Source organism: Trichomycterus rosablanca, chromosome 5 (assembly GCF_030014385.1).
Source record: "Trichomycterus rosablanca isolate fTriRos1 chromosome 5, fTriRos1.hap1, whole genome shotgun sequence".
Lineage (NCBI taxonomy): Eukaryota > Metazoa > Chordata > Actinopteri > Siluriformes > Trichomycteridae > Trichomycterus > Trichomycterus rosablanca.
This window is the reverse complement of record NC_085992.1, coordinates 37,672,658-37,692,680: the sequence shown is the minus strand read 5'-3', so window position 1 is coordinate 37,692,680 and position 20,023 is coordinate 37,672,658. Positions and strand designations below refer to the sequence as shown.

The window sequence follows — 20,023 nt, the reverse complement described above, 5'->3', positions numbered from 1 at the left end:
CCTGTGTATATGTATATATACAGTGTATCACAAAAGTGAGTACACCCCTCACATTTCTGCAAATATTTCATTATATATTTTCATGGGACAACACTATAGACATGAAACTTGGATATAACTTAGAGTAGTCAGTGTACAGCTTGTATAGCAGTGTAGATTTACTGTCTTCTGAAAATAACTCAACACACAGCCATTAATGTCTAAATAGCTGGCAACATAAGTGAGTACACCCCACAGTGAACATGTCCAAATTGTGCCCAAATGTGTCGTTGTCCCTCCCTGGTGTCATGTGTCAAGGTCCCAGGTGTAAATGGGGAGCAGGGCTGTTAAATTTGGTGTTTTGGGTACAATTCTCTCATACTGGCCACTGGATATTCAACATGGCACCTCATGGCAAAGAACTCTCTGAGGATGTGAGAAATAGAATTGTTGCTCTACACAAAGATGGCCTGGGCTATAAGAAGATTGCTAACACCCTGAAACTGAGTTACAGCATGGTGGCCAAGGTCATACAGCGGTTTTCCAGGACAGGTTCCACTCGGAACAGGCTTCGCCAGGGTCGACCAAAGAAGTTGAGTCCACGTGTTCGGCGTCATATCCAGAGGTTGGCTTTAAAAAATAGACACATAAGTGCTTCCAGCATTGCTGCAGAGGTTGAAGACGTGGGAGGTCAGCCTGTCAGTGCTTAGACCATACGCCACACACTGCATCAACTCGGTCTGCATGGTCGTCATCCCAGAAGGAAGCTGACGCACAAGAAAGCCAGCAAACAGTTTGCTGAAAACAAGCAGTCCAAGAACATGGATTACTGGAATGCCCTGTGGTCTGACGAGACCAAGATAAACTTGTTTGGCTCAGATGGTGTCCAGCATGTGTGGCGGCGCCCTGGTGAGAAGTACAAAGACAACTGTATCTTGCCTACAGTCAAGCATGGTGGTGGTAGCATCATGGTCTTGGGCTGCATGAGTGTTGCTGGCACTGGGGAGCTGCAGTTCATTGAGGGAAACATGAATTCCAACATGTACTGTGACATTCTGAAACAGAGCATGATCCCCTCCCTTCGAAAACTGGGCCTCATGGCAGTTTTCCAACAGGATAACGACCCCAAACACAACCTCCAAGATGACAACTGCCTTGCTGAGGAAGCTGAAGGTAAAGGTGATGGACTAAACCCAATTGAGCACCTGTGGCGCATCCTCAAGTGGAAGGTGGAGGAGTTCAAGGTGTCTAACATCCACCAGCTCCGTGATGTCATCATGGAGGAGTGGAAGAGGATTCCAGTAGCAACCTGTGCAGCTCTGGTGAACTCCATGCCCAGGAGGGTTAAGGCAGTGCTGGATAATAATGGTGGTCACACAAAATATTGACACTTTGGGCACAATTTGGACATGTTCACTGTGGGGTGTACTCACTTATGTTGCCAGCCATTTAGACATTAATGGCTGTGTGTTGAGTTATTTTCAGAAGACAGTAAATCTACACTGCTATACAAGCTGTACACTGACTACTCTAAGTTATGTCCAAGTTTCATGTCTATAGTGTTGTCCCATGAAAAGATATAATGAAATATTTGCAGAAATGTGAGGGGTGTACTCACTTTTGTGATACACTGTATATATATATATATATATATATATATATATATATATATATATATATATATATATATATATATATATATATATAGAGAGAGAGAGAGAGAGAGAGAGAGAGAGAGAGAGAGAGAGAGAGAGAGAGAGAGAGAGAGAGAGAGAGAGAGAGAGAGAGAGAGAAACGAAAAACTACAGCTCAGTGGATAAAAACCTCATACACTGTTTGTCTGCATTTCTGCAATAGTTTTCACTCCCTCTCACAGCTGATCAAAGCTGAGCTGGGCGTTTACCTGAAAGATTGTTGCTGAGCGTGCTAAGCTGGGCCTGATCCTTCTGTCCTGAAGGACTGGGCACAATGTGACGAGAGGGGCGGGGAGAACGCTTCTGTTTCTTCCATTTGGTTGATTCGCTTGTTCCACCAGCCCGCATCTTCAACTAGAAAACAAATCAAGTCTCTTAAGTAAATCACACATAAAACAAGTGTGCTGAAAAGCAGAATACAAGAATACTTTGATACTAAGAAGTCCACAATTATTTGAGCACTGTGTATACAGTCCTGAAATGTAACATGATAATAAGCATGTAAACATGCAAAGCCTGAATGCAGGTGTGTTGAACATCAGGTTTATCAAGGATCGATCACTAAATGTTTTTACTGAGCATACCAGATCAATTAGAAACAATTAATTTTAAAAAAAAATCAAGATTTAGAATTTAGCTGTTATGTTTTAAGGCACTGTGAAGTAATTCAGTCTCCCTAAGCACTAGATCCTGGGCAGGGTCGCAGTCCAATGCCACCCATTGGGTACAATACAAGCTCTAATCCATCATACATTTACACATTCACTTATTTTTACCTGGGGTCATTTAGAGTAACCAATTTATCAGTTGAATGTTTTCTATTGGCCTAAGAAAATTAAAGTCCATAGGGGTGACTTGCTGCATCTCCATGCTGCCCTTTACCTTTACAAAAAATATCTAATTTACACAACAAAATAAATAAATAATAAATAAAATCAATGAATACAGCCACATTTTGGAACTATAAGTTTTAAACATTCTTTGTTGGACATCCTTAAATCTATTTTAATATTTACCCCAGATTTTACAATCATTTTAGAGCAGAGTTAAGAATGCTCACAAAGCTTAACTCGATAATCACAAACCATTCACACTCACTTCATGCCATGGACTGTTCAACAATTCAGAATAATTCAGAATAATTCATTACAATTTATAATAAATACCTAAATTTTTGTATGCTATGCATGCACCATAAGACTAATGTTTACATGTATATAGAATCTTACTGTGAATTTGTATTGCTTGTTTTTATAATGTATGTAAGAAGTTGTTTGTTGTCTGATGTGAGCTGCTGTAATAAAGAAATTGCCTGCAAAGGATCAATAAAGGATCCATCTATCTATCTATTTTTAACTTTTTAAAAAGTCATATTATTGAATTGGCTCAAAGGAGACAAGAATCTTTGAGGAATGTATACATACACTGCTATCTTTTCTTACCTGGACTCGTTTGTTTTTCCATAAGATATTGTAAGCCTCGGGAGAGAATGGGGCAGGCCCCAGGATTAGTGCAGAACAAGCGCACAGAGTACAGATGAATAACAGACAAGTATACTACACCACACCATGCATTGTACTAACACACATACACAACCTAATGAACAGAAATATTTTGTGGCATTCTGCATACACAATTGGTCAATACACACACATGCAACTTCCATGAAGAAATGCATTCATACACATACTGTACATCTCTATGACAAACTACATGACACTAAGAAGGAAGCTTAAACATCTATACTAAGACATGAGAACACACTGCTTTTACACAAAAGGATTGAATGTGCAGGCTAGGACAAATGACAGGGCAGGAACTTATACACTGGTGGTTTGGGGGTGGGTACATATACTGCAGTGCATATATTCAGTTCATGTTTACACACAATGGCTTTTGAGTTGTACTTATCATAAACACGAAGAGTTTGTATTTAAGCATAAACAAATATTTGTTTTAGAAATGAACAAGGAAAACTATTCACACACTATATTAACAGTTCCACAGAAAACAGGAAGCAATGAACTCCAATGCAATCGGCTCTGTTCCCACAGCTTATGCAGAACTCCTCAGCTAAAAATGACCAGATGTGCATGTCTAAAATTTGCAAACAAGCCTTTACACAAATGCAGAGTTTCAGAACCATGTACAGTAGACCCTTGAGTTACGAACCGTTTACCATACAAACATTTTGTGTTACGAGCGATCTTTTTCAACTTAATGTACGAACAAATTTCGGATTACAAACCGAAATTCGCAAAACACATGACGTCACGAACAAGTTGACTCCGACCGTCTCTCTATATATATATATATATATATATATATATATTTTTTTTTTTTTTCTTTCTTTATATTTTGTAAAATTCTATATTAAAATGGCCTCAAAGCGTAGTGTTGAGAATATGAAAAAATCTATCACTATCTGTTGTTGTATAATTAGTCCTGCCAGTAGCTGTCACTGTGTATCAGACAGAGGGGAAAGTAAGTGAGAGAGAAGAAGGAACTCGGCTGAGTAAAGTATACTTTCTTTCGTGCAATTACACCTACAAAATACAACACTATTGAAATAAAGAAGGAAATAATAGAGAAATATGAGAGTTATTGTTGTTTCTGGTAGATACATTTTATAAAAAAACAAGAAGGAAATGTATTATGGTGTATAGTAAAGCACACGTACTGTACTGAAATGTGATGTGTGATTTTACGTACAGTACTACTGTGTATTGTTGTTTATTATTGTATATTACAGGAATGTCTATTCTATAATTTAGGATTTAGAGGAAAATATACCTGTATTTATAACAAAAAAAGACCATTTCAGACATTAGAAAGGATAGAAAAGGGGTGGTTTGGGAGGTCTGGCACAGATTAATTCTATTTACATTATTTTTTATGGGAAAAAGAGGAGAACAGCCCCTCGGAACCAATTAAATTCGTAAGTCAAGGGTCTACTGTACACGCTGGGTCAGATCTTTGTCAACAATTCAGCTACACAAACCTACAGTAAAGCATGGAAATGGGAGCATCATGATATGGGTCAGTATTCAGAAGGCTGCTGTTTTAAGCCCCTCCACCACTAAGCTGCCCCTGTTGGGCCCCTGAGCAAGGTCCTTAATTGCTTGAATTGTTTTCAGTCATGATTGCTTTGGAAAAGGTGTCCACTAAATCCTGCCAATGTAAATGCACTTCTCAAAAGTACTAAGGCATTACACACAGTTAACATGACTGGAGTTATGTATAAGGACAAATTAAAAGAAGATTTAATCTTAGCAACCAAGAAACTAAGTATACAAAGGTGAACATTTTTAACCAAACAACCTCAAACAAAGCCAAATTAAGTTAATAAGATGATGATTCTTCTATGGCCTAGCTAATCTCCTAACGTGACTTCCACTAATAATAGGAACTCTTGCAACCTTGGAGAGTTGAAGAAAGTCTGCTAAAAAGAATTGCACCATCCTCCTAACGCTGCTGTCAAAACCAGAGCCGAGACATGACCTCCACAAGACATCTGAAGGAGTTGCAAGGATTACCAGCAGGTCCTTCAACTTCTGTACAGATCATCCTACAGTGCCATCTATTCCATGGGTAAACCTTGGCCTTCTTTTCCTCTGGCAGCAGTGATTATTGGCCACCAGACAAACTGTTAGCAGTTTGTGGCTTGACCATTTTCTGACCACTCTCAGTCAGTACACACCACTCGCTGTTTCAGAAATACTTGAATCCAGTCACCTGGCCATAAAATGTGTTTCTTAAATTCATTCAGGGCTTTACACTGCCCATATCTGCTGCTTCCACATTATGTGTACTACTAGTAACTACCATCAGCCCAACACTGTTATTAAATATGCACTGCCATGCTCATTTTGGGGGTGGAGGTGGTCCCTAATGTTTTGGCTCATAAGGGTATGCATAAGGGTATGGGTATCCAAAGATGTTATGTTTGTAATTTAAAGTAAATGTATTCACTGAAAGTACATTGACTATCCAAAAATAAATGGAATATATTTCCTCCTCAGTATATTGTACAATATTATTTAAATTCATTATAACATGAATATAATATATAAATTATATACATTTGTAGTTTCTCTCTTTATACATTTAGTACTAACTTCAGTGCTAACTGCCTAATTCTAAATGCCTAAGCTCTTAGCCACCTTAGATTAGCTAGTGCTGCTTTGATTGATGGGGAGATGTCATTCATTTTTATCCAGAGACCAGGGCTAGTAATATTTTTTGACTCCTGGACACACACAGTTATGGCATTATCAGGACTTAACCAACAAGAGGGCTAAGATGTGGCAAGGGGTGCCATTTAGAAGCCGACAGATTTAATACTTAAGCAGAATTATATTACATTACTATGTAAATATTAAATTAATGATTATTATGGACTATACTGAGAGTTAAAGCTCTGTATCAGTCTGCAGAGGACTGATTTGTAGGGGTGCGGGCTGGAGTTGGTGATCAACCCAGTGCAGAGCTGTGGAAAAAACACTGGGGGGGGGGGGGAATAGCACTGTTAGGAAAGAACACTGGGGCAAGGGTGGCGAATACAAACTTTACTGTGTTTATTCTGTGCTTTGTTTAATATAAATCTAAACTGATGTGAGAAATGTGTATGAGAAGAAATAGAAAAACTAATCACAAAGAGTACAAGTCCAAGAAAAATAACATTATAATTATCCCAAAAATACAGCCAATTTGTTCAACTGCAGTTGCTAAAAATTAATAAAAATTGATGAATTATCTATAAGCACTATAGAATTAATGCAAGAAATAAGAACTTGCTGTGGCATTTGTTGTTCAGTCTTTCAAAAACACCCGCAGGCAGTCAATGCTTTAAGCCATGCTTTTTAGCCTATAGTGGATATTAAAAAGTATATGGACCCCTGTTAAAATGGCAGGTTTTTGCGATGTAAAAAAAATCATTTCAGATTTATTCACACCTATAATGTGAGCCATAATTAGTGCAATTCAATTAAAAAAAAAAAACTGGGTGCCAAGGTGGCGCAGCGGGATATTCCGCTAGCACACCAGCGCTGAGATTCTGAACTCCTCGATTTAAAACTTGCGCTGCCAACGGTCGGCTGGGCGGAATCTAGCGGGCCTAATTGGCAGTGCCTGCAGCAGACACGGTTCTGCTAGGGGGGGATAACCGGACTATGTGAGTGGGGTCTTCAAACGCTGTGTAAGGACTTTGATTGGCAGATAGAAAGCCGCCTGTGCAGAGTGCAAAAACGGTTCCGCTAAGGGCTGCGCGCAGGTCGGAGGAGGCGTGAGCAGCAATATACCCACCTCGACTGCAATCGGGAATCTCCCAGCAGCGGAAGACAAATTGACTACACTAAACTGGGAGAAAATGCAAAAATAAAATAGAAAAAAAATGTTTAAAGTGGAAAAACTAAATATAAAGTTCAGCTCTTCTAGTAGGACTTTGCTGACATACTTATTTTCATCTTACAGCAAAAGCCGTTACCTGCAAAGAGCTTACAACATGTCAAAAAGATCTAATTGTTGAAAGGTATCAGTCAGGAGAAGGGTACAAAAAGTTCCAAGGTGTTACATATACCATGGAACACAGCAAAGATAGTCATCATCAAGTGGATAAATTATGGCACAGCAGTGGATTGACGTCAAGTTCTTAGTAACATCATAGTTAAAAAGTGAAGACAAGAAGAAAGCTGGTCTAGGAAGCTGCCAAGAGGCCATCAGCAACATCAAAGGAGCTGCAGAAATTTCTGGCAAGTACTGGTTGTGTACTACATGTGACAGCAATCTCCTACATCCTCCATATGTAGTAGGGTGACAAAAACAAGGGGGGGAAAATATCCAAGCCCGGTTACATTAAAATCTAATCTTAAAGTCTGCTCATGGGAAAATCTGTTATTGAAATTATGATCAGTTCCAAATATTACTTAATTTTGGCACAAAACCTTCAGGCCAACACAAAGCATGCTCATTAAGAAAAGAATGGCTTCACCATGTTCCAAGTTTTGGAATGGCTTAGCCAGAGTACAAATCTGAGTTCAATGGAAAATCTGTGGGGTGACCTGAAAAGGGATGTGCAGAGAAAATGCACTTGCAACTGAACAGATTTGGAGAGCTTTTGCCAGGAAGAGTGGGCAACAACTGGCAAGTCAAGGTGTGCCATGCTAATAGACATCAAATCAATCTGTCATAAAAGTTTTCAACAGGTGCTTCAACAAAGTGTTAGTTTAGAACGAGGCCCCTTAGGTAGGGGTCACTTACCAAAAGAAAAATGTAAAGAGCAAAATCCGTACCCTCAGTTTAGTAATCTGTACACACGGTTTAGTAATCCATACCCACAGATTTGTAAACTGTACCCATGGTTTAGTAATCTGTACACACGGTTTAGAAATCTGTACACACAAGTTCTTATTTTATTCCTTTTATACTTGATTCTCTGGCTTGTTGTGCTGTTCTGTGTTCCCTGTATTAATCTGTTATGATGTACCTTATTGGTTGTCATCTGTTTTGTTTTTGATCATATTTGTATTGTACAGTGTCCTTGGGTGACCTGAAAGGCGCTTATAAATAAAATTCTATTATTATTATTACACACGGTTTAGTAATCTGTACCCACAGTTTAGTAAACTGTACCCACGGTTTAGTAATCTGTACCCACGGTTTAGTAATCTGTACCCACGGTTTAGTAATCTGTACCCACGGTTTAGTAATCTGTACGCATGGTTTAGTAAACCGTACCCACAGATTTGTAAACTGTACCCACGGTTTAGTAATCTGTACACACGGTTTAGTAATCTGTACGCATGGTTTAGTAATCTATACCCAAGGATTTGTAAACTGTACCCACGGTTTAGTAATCTGTACGCATGGTTTAGTAATCTATACCCAAGGATTTGTAAACTGTACCCACGGTTTAGTAATCTGTACGCATGGTTTAGTAATCTATACCCAAGGATATGTAAACTGTACCCATGGTTTAGTAATCTATACCCAAGGATTTGTAAACTGTACCCATGGTTTAGTAATCTGTACAGACGGTTTAGTAAAACGTACCCACAGATTTGTAAACTGTACCCACGGTTTAGTAACCTGTACCCATGGTTTAGTAATCCGTAAGTATGGATTTGTAATCTGTACCAACGGTTTAGTAATCTGTACGCACGGTTTAGTAATCTATACCCAAGGATTTGTAAATCCGTATCTACGGATTTGTAAACTGTACCCTCAATTTAGCAAGACTGTACCCACGGATTTGTAAATCGTACTCTCAGTTTTAAAATCCGACCGCGGTCACGCTATCTGCACTACCGGTTTTACTGTGCGTCTAAACCCTGTTTTGTGGTAATACAGTTGCGAAGCATTGAAGAGAATAAAGCATCTCTTTACATCTTAATGTAGATTCCTAAACCATGCGTACAGATTACTAAACCGTGGGTATAGTTTACAAATCCGTATGTACAGATTACTAAATCGAGGGTACGGATTTTGCTCTTCACATATTTTTTCCCGTTAGTGACCCCTAAGGGGTTCCGTAGTTCAGAGTGTGCAAGTTTGGAAGATGGAAATAAATCTGAAATGATTTATCATGGTCTCATATTTTACATCAGAAAAAAAATAATAGCATTGTAACAGGAATGTGTAGATTCTTTATATATCCACTGTATTTAAATGCACTAGCTGTGGCTTAATCATTACACTTTGATTATACAAATAAAAAGTACCCTCTCTAAGCCCCTCTGATTGGTGTTTTTAGGGTGATCTGCATAAATAAGCTCCTGTGTGTCCAGGATACATCCTGGAATCTGTAGAGAAGGACCAGCACAGTAAGGTGGTGAATAAAATAAGAAATATGCTGCATTAAAGCAATGGGATGAAAGGATGCAATGTGCTTTACAAAATCCAAATAAGCAGTTTTTAAATCACACTAACAATCAAATGGGGGTGGTGGTGGTGGGGAGGGGGGCTATGTTGGTTTTGCACAGATATTTACCTTCTTCATGTTGGTGCCCACGAAACTCTTAGCTTCTTCTTTAAACTGTGGTAATCTGCAAGGAAAACACAGTATTATCACTGGGCTGTGCTAACATGACTTAATTAAAATACACTTAAGTAAATTTCAATATGTGCCCAGCATCATTTCACTCATGGGAATGAGACAGTGAGAAATGTGTATTAAAGGATACTTTATGGACATACATTTAATCCATAACAACTGTAAGAATGCTCTCTGCTAGCACAAAGGTGGACAAATCATTAATTCATTAGCTAGCCAATCTGATCAGTGTATCTGGAACACCAGGCTACAAGCTAGCTACTAAATATGCAAGTAAATAAGACAAGTTCAAATAAATGGAAACTAAACAAAACACTATGTAAACAACAAAGGTTATGCTTTAGAAACAGGCTAATAGTGGAGGGAAAGTGATTCAGTGAGAATATTTAGATAGCCCCGTGTTCCAGTGTTTATTTGTTTGTAATTTTCTTTCTTGCATGAAATATTTATGAGGTCATGTGTCACATCTTGCAGCTGACTAGTAAGGTTTAGAAATGGTTTAAATAAGAAGTTTAAAGCATTTAGTTATTATGGTTTCCAGTAGTATGTTTTATTCTTAATTTATCTGTAATCATTTATATATACACAAACACACACGAGTACATACACACATGGGTATGTGGGATGGATGGGATGGATGGGATGGATGGGATGGATGGGATGGAGGGATGGAGGGAGAGATAGATAGATAGATAGATAAGATAGATAGATAGATAGATAGATAGATAGATAGATAGATAGATAGATAGATAGATAGATAGATAGATAGATAGATAGATAGATAGACAGACAGACAGACAGACAGACAGACAGACAGACAGACAGACAGATACATAGAGAGATAGATAGACAGATACACAGACAGACAGATAGATACACAGACAGATACATAGCCAGATATATAGATAGACAGATAGATAAATAGACAGATACATAGACACAGACAGATACACAGACAGACAGATACACAGACAGATAGATATACAGACAGAAAGACAGATACAAAGACAGATACAAAGACAGATACAAAGACAGATACAAAGACAGACAGACAGACAGACAGACAGACAGACAGACAGACAGACAGACAGACAGACAGACAGACATATTCATAATCAACCTTTTAGCAACCTTAAAGCAAAAACCAATAGAAATAATAATCCTGGCCATATTACAATATTACCAGTTTAAGAAATTGCTTACACACTGGACAAGTGTCCAGAATTATAATTTGATTTTCCAGGATGTTCACGATTCCAACATGTCCAACTCTGTAGTACTCTTTATAGAAGCCTAAATCAAGAGCTGGAATAATGTGAGTTTCATCCAGCTGGGGCAGATTAAAAGTCCTGGACATTCTAAGAGGCCTCACAGGTCACTTGAGAGCCAATATGTCGGAGGGACTGCAATCTTTGTTCACAAGTCACGACTTCTTGACCCGCACTGCCGGTTCATTAGCCAAATTAGATGAGATGATGTTCTCATGATGCGTTGTGTGGACACTGCAGCTTTGCCTTAAATAAGCCATCACTCACCCAGTGGGGCAGACAGGACCCGATGTTAACTCTGCTCTACGTTAATAGAGTGTTGTCTTGCAGGCGTGATTATTGGATGATCTGTGAGTCCAACAGATTAACATCCTTAATGCTTTCAGCAGGTTGCTTAAGCCTCCTCCAGAGCACTCAATAAGATCTGCTGTTCATTATTCTATCTGGCTCTCTGACACATGCAGGCGCATGCGCACACCCCGTAGTCACTGCTTATTACCCTGTTTCTCTATTATGCATGCTCAAACTTACATACACACCAACACATACTTAGTGTTAAGCTGTCTTTACTCTGTTATAAAAACAACAGACAGGGCAGAGTAAGGCCCGAGTGTGAATGTATACCAAAAAAATCCATATAAATCGCATGCATGTTCTTAAAGTAATAAAAAACATGTATTTTCTAACCATGGAAGAACTTAATTTCAATGAAACCTTGATATTGTGTGTGTGTCTGTATGTGTGGGTGTGTGTGTATATACAGTCCTCATCTATATGCAGATGGTAGACCAGGTTGTTTTGTAGGCTCTATCTCTTGTCTGAGTGGGATGTGACTTGAAGCCTAATACAAGTGCTGTCTCCACAGATACACAGCTCTGATAAATGCCATCCATAATCATGTTATTGCATTAAAGAAGCGGTGCACTATGACCTGCACGGCAGGACTGAGATGAGCTGCACATGATTTGATTGAAATGTATTGCAGTGTAATAGTGTTGTAGATAAAGAGATAAATCTACACCGATGATTAACCTTTCTTACACGCTGTGCCAATCTGAAATGTCCCTGGAATCTGCGTTTGTTGAAGTTAGGCTGAGATAGGGGAAAGGTTTTAGCAGTGGAAGCTTAATAAACCATTCAGTTTATTTACTTCTTAAAGAAAACATACGAACGAGCCAGCATTGTTGACTGTCCTAATATTTAAGATCTTAACCATTAAATATGCATTTAGGTTTCACACAGGGTAAGTGGGCACCAGCATCCTACTACTTTTGACTGACAACAACAAAGGCAGGAACACACTGTGTACAATGCGCCAATCTATGGAGGGCCATTGCACTTACAGATTTACTCACTTTAAAATTACCTTTCCGTGAGATATTTTTGGGAGGTGAACGAAACTCAAAAACACATGGTAGCATGTGAATTGTTCAGTGACTGCAGGTAATGATTAAACCCAGGTTTCCAGGACCTATTCACATTTACATTAGTGGCATTTAGCAGATGCTTTTATTCATAGCATTCAATGTCCCACCCACTGGTACTTTTTACCATAACACGTATTCTTGCAAAATATCAGTTTCTGCTGTTGCTTTGGGACTATTGGACCTTAGTGCTGCTAATAATATGTAGCTATATAATACCTATAGCCATGATTAAAAAAAGGTGACATACAATTGGGACCGAATACAACTAACAAAAGCAATTAATGGTTAAGAGTCTTTTTCAAGGGCTTGAACCAGCAACCTACTCAAAAGGCCAGTACCCGAATCACTGTGCTACAACTGCCCATATTATTGCCCATATATTGTCAAAATAGAGCAAAGAAAATGTTTTACTGGATTTGTAACACATATTGGATGAGGCATGTTAGTGTGAGACGTCAGGTGGTACAAGTGATGAAGAAATCACAACAAGGGGAAATAAAAATTGGGGGAAATAGAAATGGGGAAATGTCAAAGAAAGAAGGAAAAGCCTTTGATATGAGTTGCAATGAAAATATTCCCAGATGTGTAATTTCATCCTCAGTAAGATATTCTGCCTCTTTTTAATATCAAAACAAATTCGGTCAGGTAAAGAGTCTAATGGTGTCTCTACAACTAAATGGGTGGCCAATTCATGCAAGTTCAAGAAAGTACAGTGTATCACAAAAGTGAGTACACCCCTCACATTTCTGCAAATATTTCATTATATCTTTTCATGGGACAACACTATAGACATGAAACTTGGATATAACTTAGAGTAGTCAGTGTACAGCTTGTATAGCAGTGTAGATTTACTGTCTTCTGAAAATAACTCAACACACAGCCATTAATGTATAAACAGCTGGCAACATAAGTGTGTAAAAAAAGTATGTAGAGAAACAGATGGACTACAGTCAATAATTGTGTGTGTATATATACTGTATATATATACTGTATATATGTGTGTCTATGTATATATATCATGTAACTGACAATGATGTGCTGTGTTTTAGCTGGAACAGAACCTTGTCCGCTACAGAAGTGGAAAAAATCAAGGAAGCATCTAAAAGTGAAATTAGAAACCATTAAAGACACAAAGCAAGTTCCTGCTGTGTTTGGTCTCAGGTTCCGTTTGATTATGTTTGCAGCCAGCAGACAACTGGGTCCTTAATCCCCCCCTCCACCCCCCTCGCTAGCTGTCTTTCTTCTCTGTTCTCCTTCACCCCCTTGCTCTGGTTACCTGGAGAAGAGCAGCTGCACCATGTCCACCAGCGTGTGTTCAGCTGATTTTCTCAGCAGCTCTGTGAAGGGCAGAGAAAGCATGGATGAAGTGAGTTTGAGATTATCTTGGAAAACAGGGAGCAGCAGCAGCTCAGGGCCCGAGAGTCCTGCACTGTTTGGTCAGGATTATTCTTGGGCTTTATTAGTGCCCTGCTCAGGGACTGGGGGCAGGGGGCAGGGAGCTGGGAACTACACTGGGTTAGCAGTTAAAGGATCAACTGTGCCAACAGAAAATGTCAATGCAATACTGGTAAACATAATAACAGTAAATTGTTGTGGATTTTTTGGGTCAACATTATCATTAAGTTAGAATGTTTTAACAGGATTGTACTGTAGTTTACTGGCTTACCGCTAAGTCTCATCTCAAAGCAGATACGGAAGCATGACTGCATGATCTCACACACGGATTCATTCGTCAAATGGGCTCCCACTGGAGTCAGCAGCAAAGTTCTCAAGACCTGAAACATCACAGACAGTCAAGCTTAACATGAAAACAGTCACTGAACTCTGAGTTCACAGCAGCAAACTGTTGAGCTCAAGTCTCAAGCAAACAAAACACCTTAAATAACGGCGGTTAGGTAATTGCTTCATGTGTGTACTAACCTGTCTCAGTTGTCTATGTAAACACTATTAAGGCAAGAAGCAACTACAAGGGATGGTCAAAATGTTTCCGCACTTCTCTATTTCGGTTGGAAGCGGTGAGGATGGGAGGAGCAGTAATTGGTCGTGTCTGAGAGACTGAGAGAGAGCTTATTGTCCGGATTTAGCGCCATCTGATTTCCATCTTTTTGGATGCTCAAAGAAGCTTTAAGGGAAAGATTTATTACGATTTTTATGTGATGATGATATGAAAGCTCAACCAAAAACATTTTTGACAGTGGTAGCCCTAGTGGGTAGAGCTTTGGGCTATCAACCGGCAGACTGGCGGTTCAAATCCAGGCTCTGCTATGCAGCCACTGTTGGGTCCTTGAGCAAGGCCCTTAACCCTGTATGCCCCAGGGGCACTGTACGATGGCTGACCCTGCGCTCTGACCCCAGCTTCGAAACAAGCTGGGATATGCAAAGAAAGAATTTCATTGTACTGTACAACTGTATGTGTATATATGACAAATAAAGTATATCTTATCTTATTTTGCTGATGGCATTAAAAGTTGGTAAGACGCTTCACTTCGGAAGGTGACTGTGTAGAAAAGTGATGGAATTTGTTTTCGAAATCCTTAATAAATAGAATTTAAAAAGGTGTGGAAACTTTCTGAAGAACCCTCGTATTTACAAAATAGCAAGATAAACACTGATCTGATTTATCTTGGTCTAATGTTTCGCATCACAAAACAGCCATTATAACCTAGATGTAGGGCTGGGCGATATGGCTAAAAAAGTCATATCTCGAAATGCTCTTGAGAAGTGGCGATATACGATACGATAAAAATCCTGAAAACGTTTAACATTTGATAATGCTTTGCTATCATTGCAAAATGAAATCGCAAGGTAAACAGCAGTATCGCAACCCAGATCAACCACACAGAGGTATAAAATCATAACTGCAGCTTACCTTGGAGGCCATCTTGTATATTTCCAGAATATTTACAGAATATAAATATCCATATTTAACTGTGTTTATCCACCCAACTAATGAAAACCGTCTTCGATCATTTAACCTAATTTATTCTCTCGGCTGTCGTGGTTGAAATCTGAAACGCGTTAATTCGTTCACTTATCTGTCAATTTTACAGCAACCAATGAAGAGAGATTCCACCCAAAATTTAAATTAGGAAGCTCTGATTGGTTTATACATCTGAATCTCTTGAACCGGAGTTGTTTTGCCCACAGAGTGAGCAAAACGAATGAATCTTTAACATAGATAAGAGAACAGTTTTCTAATTCGATTCCAATGAATAATTCGTCTGAAGAGTCAGTGATTCAGTGATTCAGTGATTCAGTTTCCATGCTCATACGTGAAGGAAAGCGTTCTGCTTAGCGCTTTTGTGTTTTAAACGTTTTCAAATGGTAACCTGTGTCCTCTATGCATACTCGATAAATCGAATATGGTCAATTTCAACATCGTGTAAAAAAGTATAATCGAATATACAGTGTATCACAAAAGTGAGTACACCCCTCACATTTCTGCAAATATTTCATTATATCTTTTCATGGGACAACACTATAGACATGAAACTTGGATATAACTTAGAGTAGTCAGTGTACAGCTTGTATAGCAGTGTAGATTTACTGTCTTCTGAAAATAACTCAACACACAGCCATTAATGTCTAAACAGCTGGCAACATAAGTGAGTACACCCCACAGTGAACATGTCCAAATTGTGCCCAAATGTGTCGTTGTCCCTCCCTGGTGTCATGTGTCAAGGTCCCAGGTGTGAATGGGGAGCAGGGCTGTTAAATTTGGTGTTTTGGGTACAATTCTCTCATACTGGCCACTGGATATTCAACATGGCACCTCATGGCAAAGAACTCTCTGAGGATGTGAGAAATAGAATTGTTGCTCTCCACAAAGATGGCCTGGGCTATAAGAAGATTGCTAACACCCTGAAACTGAGCTACAGCATGGTGGCCAAGGTCATACAGCGGTTTTCCAGGACAGGTTCCACTCGGAACAGGCTTCGCCAGGGTCGACCAAAGAAGTTGAGTCCACGTGTTCGGCGTCATATCCAGAGGTTGGCTTTAAAAAATAGACACATGAGTGCTGCCAGCATTGCTGCAGAGGTTGAAGATGTGGGAGGTCAGCCTGTCAGTGCTCAGACCATACGCCGCACACTGCATCAACTCGGTCTGCATGGTCGTCATCCCAAAAGGAAGCTGACGCATAAGAAAGCCAGCAAACAGTTTGCTGAAGACAAGCAGTCCAAGAACATGGATTACTGGAATGCCCTGTGGTCTGACGAGACCAAGATAAACTTGTTTGGCTCAGATGGTGTCCAGCATGTGTGGCGGCGCCCTGGTGAGAAGTACCAAGACAACTGTAACAGTCAAGCATGGTGGTGGTAGCATCATGGTCTTGGGCTGCATGAGTGTTGCTGGCACTGGGGAGCTGCAGTTCATTGAGGGAAACATGAATTCCAACATGTACTGTGACATTCTGAAACAGAGCATGATCCCCTCCCTTCGAAAACTGGGCCTCATGGCAGTTTTCCAACAGGATAACGACCCCAAACACAACCTCCAAGATGACAACTGCCTTGCTGAGGAAGCTGAAGGTAAAGGTGATGGACTAAACCCAATTGAGCACCTGTGGCGCATCCTCAAGTGGAAGGTGGAGGAGTTCAAGGTGTCTAACATCCACCAGCTCCGAGATGTCATCATGGAGGAGTGGAAGAGGATTCCAGTAGCAACCTGTGCAGCTCTGGTGAATTCCATGCCGAGGAGGGTTAAGGCAGTGCTGGATAATAATGGTGGTCACACAAAATATTGACACTTTGGGCACAATTTGGACATGTTCACTGTGGGGTGTACTCACTTATGTTGCCAGCCATTTAGACATTAATGGCTGTGTGTTGAGTTATTTTTAGAAGACAGTAAATCTACACTGCTATACAAGTTGTACACTGACTACTCTAAGTTATATCCAAGTTTTATTTCTATAGTGTTGTCCCATGAAAAGATATAATGAAATATTTGCAGAAATGTGAGGGGTGTACTCACTTTTGTGATACACTGTATATGTATTTACGATATACCGCACAGCCCTACCTAGATGTGTGGACTTTTTATATTCACAGTATATAAACATGGAACACACCAGCTAGTAGACTAGTAGATGGTAGCAGAGCTTCAAATCTACTCCTTATGTGCTTTAGTGCAAAGACTTGTAAATTACAGTCAAACATTTCATACTAAAACGTAACAACTTTGTAAAGTAACATTTTAGGTCTATTCACCCCTGAGTATTCTCTAATGCTCCTACATAAAACTGCTCATTACTGAGCTTAAAATCAGCAACCTGACTGCATAGTGATAACTCTAAACATGCTGTAAAACAGAAAAGACTTATTGGTTAATGGATAAATTTGGTGACCACGAATACGGATCAAGAAAATGCTATGGGGCTTATTCAAATGAGTTTTGTCTGAGAAATCAGTAGTGTGACTAGGGTGTCTTGGACTTAAGGTAGTTTTCATGTACTGCAACCTCTAACACTTTCTGGTCTGTGCAATTTTCAATCTTTGAAAGCCATTACCTGGAGGATTTTCATAAGTACCACTTCATCACTAGCGGGGTCTGTGCCCACAAATCTGGCATGAGTGACAGCATCAGCCATATTCTCAATTCCATCTGCTGCTCCTTCATGATTGGCATCTGTAAAGAATAGGGGTTTAGAAGGGTTCAACTTTTAAATGCTACAGAAACAACACAGATTCTAAAATAATAGTAATAATCATGCTGATCTGTCAGTACATGGCCATTATTAACAATAATTCTAATTATAATAATTATTCTTATTCTTAATATAAATAATAATAATAATAATACCCATTTTATACAAATAGTCTGATTTGTCCAACACATTTCCCACTTTCACAGAATGCCCCATGAGGAGGGTCAATCATGGCCATCTGACATCTAATCACCAGATGTGTCCTTTGTGGGCAGGTGGGTAAATTGGCTGTCTAGGCAACGAGAGTCAGTGTTTTGAAACCTAAACTGGGCCAGATAGCAAGCTGGAGCCAGGCTGCTTTTCTTTCCCACCACTTTAAAGAGCATTTCATTAACTAATAAGCAAAGGCTGCCTGGAATGGAAACCAGAGTATTGTGCAGGTAGCATGTCATCATCGGAAAACATTTCACTTAGTACAATTTACACAGGGAGGAGACAGGGTGGCCTTCACTCTCTAAGTAATCAAAGGACATGCTTCAAATTACAATTTGCAATTACAGCTTTCGAACTTTAATTATCCTGGTGGATCAACTGATGTATCCAAGTTTTTAAGGGTTATAGAAAAAGTAAGAAACGCCTAAACTTATTTAACTAGCACACAAAAAATTGTCCTACATTATTTTTAAAATACGGACACCCACTCTTCTTCTTAAATCCCCCGTTTTAACAACCATGTACTGAGACTACATGACAGAAAGGGTTATGAGCTCTACTAAATACAGCATTATGTGGGCGCAAGGGTCCCAATAAACTTGAGAACCTCGTCCAACTCCTAATCTCCATGGAAACTGGATCCATGGGCCATTCAGCACAACATCAGAAGTCATCTAAGATACTAATCCTGACTTGGCACCAGCTACACAGACAGGCAGCAAGGTCCTCATTGAAATAACAGCGGTACGGCTGGGACTGGGGGACTGTGTGCATGTGCGAGAGCGGGCTTCAAACAGCTGTCGCATAGTAAAAGGGTAAGTCAAAGTCCATTCAGACACGATCATCACTGAGAAAGCTGCTCATCATGGGTATTATGTATAATGCATGCCTGTCCTCAGCACAGGGTGCACAGATAGGTGCAGTTCTTTAAATCTGGTAGGTAGTGTATTATAAATACTGTAAAATATGGTCTGAATTGTTGCATTTCTACTACAACATCAACAACATTGTTTAAAAAATGACTTTAATTAGCAGATTTCTTAAGATTCAGATTCAGACGTTTTGTTTGTTTATTAGGATTTTAACGTCATGTTTTACACTTTTGGTTACATTCATGACAGGAACGGTAGTTACTCATTACACAAGGTTCATCAGTATATCAAACACAGTCTTGGACAATTTAGTGTCTCCAATTCACCTCACTTGCATGTCTTTGGACGGTGGGAGGAAACCGGAGCACCAGGAGTAAACCCACGCAGGTTCAGGGAGAACATGCAAACTCCACACAGAGAGGACCTGGACCACCCCCGCCTGGGGATCGAACCCAGGACCTTCTTGCTGTGAGGTGACAGTGCTACCCACTTAGCCACCATGCCGCCCTGACCTAACAGACGTAACACATTGTCTGGGTCATCGATAAAAACAAACTTCTTGTCAAATATTTCCAAGTCTTTCTAGGGTTACATGAGAACGAGCTAAACTTTTGCACAAAACACACTATTCGCAGCTTTAATTAGTCCAGCCAACAAATATTACAATTATGTCATGTAAATAACTCATTAAGTGCACTTAGGTGAAGTCTTTCAATTAAAAGTTGTTAAATTATCCTTTTTCTTTTAAGGTAGCACTTTATTTCATTTTAAGCACTGGTTGATTACAGAGTATTTTTGTGTTTTTTTTAATAGAAGATTATTTTTATTTTTATTTATTCCACACAATGTCAAATTAAAATGAACTGCTTTAAT

At 39.4% G+C, this 20,023-nt stretch overlaps 1 protein-coding gene across 6 annotated transcripts in view; it reads right to left on the bottom strand.

Moving 5' to 3' along the window:
- gbf1 (golgi brefeldin A resistant guanine nucleotide exchange factor 1) overlaps nt 1–20,023 on the bottom strand; it is a 103,007-nt gene that overhangs the window by 38,723 nt on the left and 44,261 nt on the right. For 4 of the 6 annotated variants that reach the window (XM_062996134.1, XM_062996137.1, XM_062996136.1 and 1 more), the window contains exons 5-10: nt 17,928–18,046; nt 14,085–14,193; nt 13,695–13,755; nt 9,661–9,715; nt 9,392–9,472; nt 1,883–2,027 (exon numbers count right to left, since the gene is read on the bottom strand). In XM_062996134.1, coding sequence (XP_062852204.1) covers nt 1,883–2,027; nt 9,392–9,472; nt 9,661–9,715; nt 13,695–13,755; nt 14,085–14,193; nt 17,928–18,046 — 570 coding nt within the window. The remainder of the gene's footprint in view (nt 1–1,882; nt 2,028–9,391; nt 9,473–9,660; nt 9,716–13,694; nt 13,756–14,084; nt 14,194–17,927; nt 18,047–20,023) is intronic. The other 2 variants (XM_062996138.1, XM_062996139.1) reach the window with 1 other exon arrangement.